Source organism: Pygocentrus nattereri, chromosome 23 (genome assembly GCF_015220715.1).
Source record: "Pygocentrus nattereri isolate fPygNat1 chromosome 23, fPygNat1.pri, whole genome shotgun sequence".
In the NCBI taxonomy this organism is placed as follows: Eukaryota; Metazoa; Chordata; class Actinopteri; order Characiformes; family Serrasalmidae; genus Pygocentrus; species Pygocentrus nattereri.
The window spans coordinates 66679-75000 of record NC_051233.1 but is presented as its reverse complement, the minus strand read 5'-3'; the positions used below and the strand labels follow the sequence as shown (position 1 = coordinate 75000).

General features: G+C 44.1%; 2 protein-coding genes across 5 annotated transcripts in view; one reads left to right on the top strand and one right to left on the bottom strand.

Annotated features, from left to right (window-relative positions):
* Nucleotides 1-2621, bottom strand: part of taf6 (TAF6 RNA polymerase II, TATA box binding protein (TBP)-associated factor) — an 18220-nt gene extending 15599 nt beyond the window's left edge. The window contains exons 1-2 of one of the 3 annotated variants that reach the window (XM_037533744.1): nucleotides 2423-2621; nucleotides 873-1030 (exon numbers count right to left, since the gene is read on the bottom strand). In XM_037533744.1, the coding sequence (XP_037389641.1) occupies nucleotides 873-1028 (156 nt within the window). In that variant the 5' untranslated portion in view covers nucleotides 1029-1030; nucleotides 2423-2621. Of the gene's footprint in view, nucleotides 1-872; nucleotides 1031-1905; nucleotides 1923-1993; nucleotides 2054-2422 lie in introns of those variants that run through there. The other 2 variants (XM_037533743.1, XM_037533742.1) reach the window with 2 other exon arrangements.
* Nucleotides 2002-8160, top strand: rangrf (RAN guanine nucleotide release factor). 2 transcript variants are annotated; one of them, XM_017695380.2, is made up of 6 exons: nucleotides 2002-2086; nucleotides 4522-4623; nucleotides 5878-5994; nucleotides 6258-6420; nucleotides 7191-7285; nucleotides 7852-8160. In XM_017695380.2, exons 2-6 carry the CDS (start codon nucleotides 4559-4561, stop codon nucleotides 7958-7960), a joined length of 549 nt encoding a protein of 182 aa, XP_017550869.1. In that variant the 5' UTR covers nucleotides 2002-2086; nucleotides 4522-4558; the 3' UTR covers nucleotides 7961-8160. The 2 variants fall into 2 exon arrangements, with proteins under 2 accessions (XP_017550869.1, XP_017550868.1); XM_017695379.1 differs by lacking the exon at nucleotides 2002-2086 and adding an exon at nucleotides 3803-3930.
* Nucleotides 8161-8322: the final 162 nt, after the last annotated feature.

The window sequence follows — 8322 nt, the reverse complement described above, 5'->3', positions numbered from 1 at the left end:
AATGAAACAGTAGAAGCCGTATCGCCCCCTACGCTTCCTGTAGTGTATTACAGTCAGTCAGAGCGACTGTGTGGATCATATGAACATTATAGAGCTTTTTAAATGAAACAGTAGAAGCCGTATCGCCCCCTACGCTTCCTGTAGTGTATTACAGTCTGTCAGAGCGACTGTGTGGATCATATGAACATTATAGAGCTTTTTAAATGAAACAGTAGAAGCCGTATCGCCCCCTACGCTTCCTCTAGTGTATTACAGTCTGTCAGAGCGACTGTGTGGATCATATGAACATTATAGAGCTTTTTAAATGAAACAGTAGAAGCCGTATCGCCCCCTACGCTTCCTGTAGTGTATTACAGTCTGTCAGAGCGACTGTGTGGATCATATGAACATTATAGAGCTTTGTAAATGAAACAGTAGAAGCCGTATCGCCCCCTACGCTTCCTGTAGTGTATTACAGTCTGTCAGAGCGACTGTGTGGATCATATGAACATTATAGAGCTTTTTAAATGAAACAGTAGAAGCCGTATCGCCCCCTACGCTTCCTGTAGTGTATTACAGTCTGTCAGAGCGACTGTGTGGATCATATGAACATTATAGAGCTTTTTAAATGAAACAGTAGAAGCCGTATCACCCCCTACGCTTCCTGTAGTGTATTACAGTCTGTCAGAGCGACTGTGTGGATCATATGAACATTATAGAGCTTTTTAAATGAAACAGTAGAAGCCGTATCGCCCCCTACGCTTCCTGTAGTGTATTACAGTCTGTCAGAGCGACTGTGTGGATCATATGAACATTATAGAGCTTTTTAAATGAAACAGTAGAAGCCGTATCGCCCCCTACGCTTCCTGTAGTGTGTTGTGATTGGTGGGTACCTGAGCGATCTCTTTGATGCGGTAGCTGACCTCCTCACTCAGAGCCACACAGCTGTCCTCCTGAAGTTGACCGACACCCACCGACTCTGCCATCGCCTTCATCGACTCTGTGGGGAGAACCACGCTGCACTGCTTCTGCCGCCTCTCCTCCGCCATCACTGAGAGAGAGTTATCATAAAAACATCAAACCTAAGTCCCTTCTGGTCTCCCAGCATTCAGAGCGCTTAAAAAAACATTCAGAAAGACGGTTTTAAACAGTGAAACAGCTCGACAGTGAATACAGTCAAAGACAGACGTTAGCCTGGCTCACAGTAGCTTAAACTGACATCAGGATAACAGTGACTGACCGAATCCAACCAGAGATGGAGCAGGACGAGGACGAGGAGGAGGAGGAGGAGACGGTCGCAGGTTGTAATCTAAACGAGGAAGCTCATAAAGCTTAACATGTTGTCGGTTTACGGAGAAAGTCCCGCCCTTCGAGGAAACAGCCAATCAGATCGCTGGTTACGCAGCCAGAGCATCCTGAAAAATCACGCTACTGAGCCAAGCGCTGCAAACTGTTTACGGGATTTTTAGCAGATTTTATCTGTGATTTCAAATCTGCTTTTTAATCAGTAACGTGAGCTTCAGTTTGGGCGTTTCGTCTCTCATCACTCAGGAAAAAACTGCCCGGCGGTGTTGCAAAGATGGCCTATAGGGCCTCTGACCAAACACAGAGACGCAGCTGTTCCCCATGCTTGAGTTTGATGATGCGGCTGATGGTAAAGACAGAATATCGCCGATCTCCTGTGATGACGTAGTGATTATAGACATCTGAGCATGTAATAACACATGATCAGGACTCAAAGAGAAGTCTGAGCTCTGTTCTGATTGGCTGCGTCTCCTTCAAAAAAAGCAGGCCGGACTGAAACACTTCTTATAACTTCAGCGCTGATGGGCAGGGCCAAAAGGCTTCGTGTGTGTAAATAAATCCACTGTTTTTATTTTTATTTATAACATCTCAAAAACAGTCAGTTCAAAACTACATACTCACCACAAGCGGAGCGCATAAGTCTTATTAAACTTTAACGACACTTTAATCAGACTTTACACCGAGCTCGAGGACGCTGTTCTATCCTCACCCTTCATTTCAGAGGAACACGCGATCCTGATCTGGAGAAGCGGTGCAGAGGAATAAAGGAAGACCGAGGAAAAGAAGGCGCTTTAATCCGCCGGTAAAGCCGCTCTGGGGCTGTAATATCGTTCTCTCGGATCCTCTAAACACGAAGCTCAACTTTGCTTGGTTTTTCGAATTTTCCGTTCCACCTTAAATGCAGCAGCAGTTTCTACTAAAACGCCCGATGCACCGCAATGTAACTGCTGCACCGTTTAAGGTGGAACGGAAAATTCGAAAAACAAGCGAAGTGAAGTCTTACACCCTCGACCACTGCAGTGAAAGCCCACCCGGAGCACCTCGGCGGCTGAGGCGATGAACCGGTCGGCGGTTTGAGATCCGAGCGGATGTTTTGATCAAATCTCTTTAAAGTGCAAAAGCGCTTTTTGTTACTTACCGAAACTGCAGGTCCGAGCGGCGCGAGAGAAACTCCTGTAGAAACGCGCGGGAACTCGGCCCTCGCAGATTAGCTCCTGCTGACTGTTCGCTCGGAGTTTCTCCGCCGTTTTATTTCTTTTAATTTAAATTTAAATTTTAATTTAATTGTTTTGTTTTTTTGAGCTCCGACCCGTTTTTCTGAAAATCCGCCATCTTGAGTGAGTGCCGAAGGTCCTTACCGCGAACAGGCAAAACCCAAACTAATCTCAGATTCCGACGGAAAACCGGTTTTGTTATTGATTTGTCTGCGCATCATTTTATATTACTGACGTGTGTAAGCCTAAAGTTGAGAAATAAAATCTATTTACAGGTAAATTCGATTTTCTGTGTAGTTTTATTAGTGTTCACCTTCCAGGACGAGTTCGATTGGATCGTTCATCTACTGGCCGTACTGATTCTGTTCGCGCAAAAAAAAAAAACGGATCGGGGTTCTGTCCGACTATTAATGCCTTTCCACTCAGAAAGCTGTGCATGTAAAAACAAAAAAGACAGATTATTAGAACATTAGAGTATTAGAACATTAGAACATTAGAGTATTAGAACATTAGAGTATTAGAGTATTAGAACATTAGAGTATTAGAGTATTAGAACATTAGAGTATTAGAACATTAGAGTATTAGAATATTAGAACATTAGAGTATTAGAACATTAGAATATTAGAACATTAGAGTATTAGAACATTAGAGTATTAGAACATTAGAACATTAGAATATTAGAAGATAAGAACATTAGAATATTAGAACATTAGAACATAACATAGAACATAGAACCTAACTACATGTTGCCATGATACAACACAGATATAGACACTTTATTCACCATCCAGAACCACCAGAGAACCTACACGAGTCTTCTGAGCTTATATGGAATGTTGATGATGGAAAACAGTGGAAAATCTGGAATAATGAGTTTTCTTTGGGGACTATTTTGCCGCACAGCGCCCTGCATGTCTCCCTCCACCATGAATGGAGTTGAAGTTCTCTAAACTCTCATAAAACAGCGTCTCAGTCATCAGGCAGTGAATTCAGAACCAGTTCATGTAGGAACTTTCTGAGAGGAGCTTTTAGAGGGACGTCTGGTTCCCATCACCACCACTGTGAGGAGCTTTTAGAGGGACGTCTGGTTCCCATCACCACCACTGTGAGGAACTTTTAGAGGGACGTCTGGTTCCCATCACCACCACTGTGAACGGTTCTGACTCGATCAGTTTATCTAGAACAGCGCGTTTCACACCGAGCGGCTCTGTTTACATCTGAACCGCTTAATAACGCTTGAATTCTGAGATTTCGGTGGAGTTCCCTGTGAAAGCGCCGGGTCAGTGTCCCGAAAGACAAAGAGTTCCGCCGGACAGCGGACAGCAGGGGGTGCTGCTGAACACGGTGTGACCTCACTTCCTGGAAACGGCAGCGCTGGTGTTGTTAGCCGCAGCTAAGCTAAAGATAATAAATACTTTCATTTAAATTTGAGGTAAAATTTTACTGGAATTCTTCTCGAATATGACTTTATACAGACTTGATGTTCCGTACGCGCCGCAAGTCCGCCTCAAATTCGCCAGCTTCTTGTTAGAATTCTCCGTTCCACCTTAAATGGTGGCGGGATAGTGATAACTCCTGCGCCATTTAAGGTGGAACGGAAACATTCTAGCGAGATGCTGAATTCAGCCTCGTGTATTTCGTATTTTTCATTTGAAGCTCAGAAATAAACCCACTGTGTTTTCCGTCTCAACAAAGCCCAAATACCGAGTTTAGGAACGGTTCTAGACTCACACCGAGCACTGTGGTTCTGTCGGCAATGCAGTGTAGATGCGTTCTTACTCTCGCTATTACTGGCCTGCTATAAAGTTGACAGTAACGTTAACTGCTGCACCATTTAAGGTGGAACGGAAATAAAAGAAGTTTTGCTCTGTTACTTAGAACACAGTTATTTACAGTGTAATTAATCCTTTCCAATGACATCGCATTTAATTTGAGTTTTGTTCATGTCTTCTCTGCATTTACTACATTCAGTCCATGACTACAGCAGTTTCTTTTTTGGCTTGTGTGAAAACTCCATATACAGGTTTATTTTTACCAGCCCAGGTGAGTCCTGACCCCTCATGGCCCGGCTGCTCTTCGGTGGAGCTTTATCAGCTGCCATCCCCTCCAACGCCACTGACATCAGGTAGAACAACATGTCTGAATTTAGTAGGACACTGAAATACAGCTACAAACATCAGTCTGAGATTCAGTCGGACACAGACATACAGACACGTCTCTATACAGACAGACATACAGACGCGTCTCTATACAGACAGACAAACAGACACGTCTCTGTACAGACAGACAAACAGACACGTCTCTGTACAGACAGACAAACAGACACGTCTCTGTACAGACAGACAAACAGACACGTCTCTGTACAGACAGACAAACAGACACGTCTCTACGGACAGACAAACAGACACGTCTCTGTACTGACAGACAAACAGACAGACAAACAGACACGTCTCTACGGACAGACAAACAGACACGTCTCTGTACTGACAGACAAACAGACAGACATACAGACACGTCTCTGTGCGGACAGACATACAGACACGTCTCTGTACTGACAGACAAACAGACACGTCTCTGTACTGACAGACAAACAGACATGTCTCTGTACTGACAGACAAACAGACACGTCTCTGTACGGACAGACAAACAGACACGTCTCTGTACGGACAGACAAACAGACACGTCTCTGTACAGACAGACAAACAGACACGTCTCTGTACAGACAGACAAACAGACACGTCTCTGTACAGACAGACAAACAGACACGTCTCTGTACAGACAGACAAACAGACACGTCTCTACGGACAGACAAACAGACACGTCTCTGTACTGACAGACAAACAGACAGACATACAGACACGTCTCTGTGCGGACAGACATACAGACACGTCTCTGTACTGACAGACAAACAGACACGTCTCTGTACTGACAGACAAACAGACAGACATACAGACACGTCTCTGTGCGGACAGACATACAGACACGTCTCTGTACTGACAGACAAACAGACACGTCTCTGTACTGACAGACAAACAGACATGTCTCTGTACTGACAGACAAACAGACACGTCTCTGTACGGACAGACAAACAGACACGTCTCTGTACGGACAGACAAACAGACACGTCTCTGTACGGACAGACATACAGACACGTCTCTGTACAGACAGACAAACAGACACGTCTCTATACAGACAGACATACAGACACGTCTCTGTACAGACAGACATGATCAGTAAACGCATTCCCCTGAATCCTGTAGCTTCATTTCTTTATCGGTCTGATTGAACTGAGTGTGAGAGCCCTAAAATACTCACTAGAGCACTGCTAACAGTCTGTCTCTCTCTCTCTCTCTCTTTCTCTGTCTCTCTCTCTGAACAGTGAGTTAAGGGAGATTCCTGATAATCAGGAGGTCTTCGCTCACGCTCACACAGATCAGAGTATTATAGTAGAGCTGATGGAGTATCAGGCTCATGTTGAGGACTCTCAGGCTGCCAGGTACCTTATTATTAAACTCACCACAGCCTTTATTCTCCTTTCATTCACACTAATAACCCACAGTTCCCATTCATCCCGTTCTTTCTCAGAGTCAGATGATAAATGTTTCTGATGTGATTTGGGATTACAAGATTAAAGTGTGATATTGAGGCATTTTGTTGGATTTAATCCAATCAATAAGCCAAAGATGCTCAGGATACCTTAAATACACTGATTCAGTCAGGTTTAAATACAGCTCTAGGTGTGTGTGTGCGTGTGTGTAGGTATCACTTTGAGGACCTTGCAGGCAGTAATAAAGCGAGTGCTGAAGGTTTGTGGGAAGTTCGGGGGGTGGAGCCTATTGCCAGCTCTCAGATTAACCTGCAGGAGTGCAGCTCAGCCTGGCTGCTCAGCGGAGCTCAGCTCATCTCCAAATTCAATGAGGAGGTGCTCACACTGTCCTTACACTGTCCTCACACTGTACTCACATTATTCTCACACTATACTTAACCTACTCACTATGCACACCCTGTTCTCACTCAATGGTGTGGGTAAAGTATGTGTGTATATTGAGTATTACTATAAACACATACTGTACTCGCACCATTTTTAAACTGTACTTGTACTGTACTCACACCATTCCTGCACTACTCACACTGTACTCACACCATTCAAACACTACTTGCACTGTACTCACACTGTACTCACACATTCTTGCACTATACTTGCATTATTCACACTTCACAATATACTCACTGTGCTTACTATGCACACCCTATTCTCACAATATACTCAGTATATTCACGCTTTACTCACACTACACACGCTGTACTTACTATACATGCACTATCCTCACACTATACTCACTATGCACTTGCCATTTTCACAATATGCTCACTATATTTACCAGAACTACTTAACACACACATTGCACTCACATTATACTCACACTATACTCATGCTATACTCACACTATTCTCATTACATTCACAATATGCTCACTACACTCATACAATATTCACTATACTCACTATTCTATCACTATTCTTACACTGTATTTAGTATACCCACCATTCTCTCACTATATTCACACTATACTCACTCTGTATTCACACATTTCTCACACTACTCTCTATACACATATTATACCCACACTATACTCAGTGTGAGCAGTGAGCTGATGTTCCTGATTTAGTGTGCTTTGTTTTTGTTTACAGGCCAAAAACACTGTAAACATTCACCTGTGCCTGTTCCGTCTGCCGCAGTACACTACAGACATCCTGATCACCTTCAACGACCCTGTAAACATCAGGTGAGTTATATTCACATCAGTGGAAGTGGTGGGGGGGGGGGGGTATGGTGGGTCATTATCCACACCAGTTTATTATGATTGGCGCTGCAACACCTGGACTGTTCAAGGAAATAATAATTCTCTCTCTCTCTGATTCTCTTTCTCTGTCTCTCTCTGTCTCACTCTGTCTGTCTCTCTCTTTCTCTGTCTCACTCTGTCTGTCTCTCTCCCTCCCTCTCTGATTATCTTTCTGTCTCTCTCTCTTTCTCTGTCTCACTCTGTCTGTCTCTCTCCCTCCCTCTCTGATTATCTTTCTGTCTCTCTCTCTCTCTCTCTGTCTCACTCTGTCTGTCTCTCTCCCTCCCTCTCTGATTATCTTTCTGTCTCTCTCTCTCTCTCTGTCTCACTCTGTCTGTCTCTCTCTCTCTCTCTCTCTGATTCTCTTTCTCTCTCTCTCTCTGTCTCACTCTGTCTGTCTCTCTCCCTCCCTCTCTCTGATTCTCTTTCTCTGTGTCTCTCTCTCTGTCTGTCACTCTTTCTCTGTCTCACTCTGCGAATCTCTGTCTGTCTGATTCTCTCTCTCTCAGTCCTCTCAGCAGTAGTGCACTGGTCAGTGTGGATGCAAGCTGGACGCTGCAGGACTTTGTCACTCTGCTGCAGTCCGTTCGGCTGCTGGATCCTGGAGTGTTCACATAGCTCACGCACAACTTTCAGAGTGAAATGTATTAAATGTATTTCTGTTTATGAAGTATATTCTCTGAGTTGGTGTAAAAGCTTTATGTTCCGTTAACTAAGGATTTTTCTGTCTGTATTTTGGTGCTTGCTGTTGTTACTTCCTCTGCTGATTCACTGAGTTTATTTTGTTAAGAACTAAAAACCTTCCTGTGGAAAATGAACAGAGAGTCAGTGTTTTAAACGCTGCCAGCAGATGGCGCAACAGCGAACGAGATGGGGTGGCGAAACGTCTCGGGAACAGAAGGTGAGGATGTGAATTTATAGGGTGTTAGATTGGAAGAGGGAGGGGTTTCAGTCGTGTTCCTCCTCCAAACTTCAGTTAA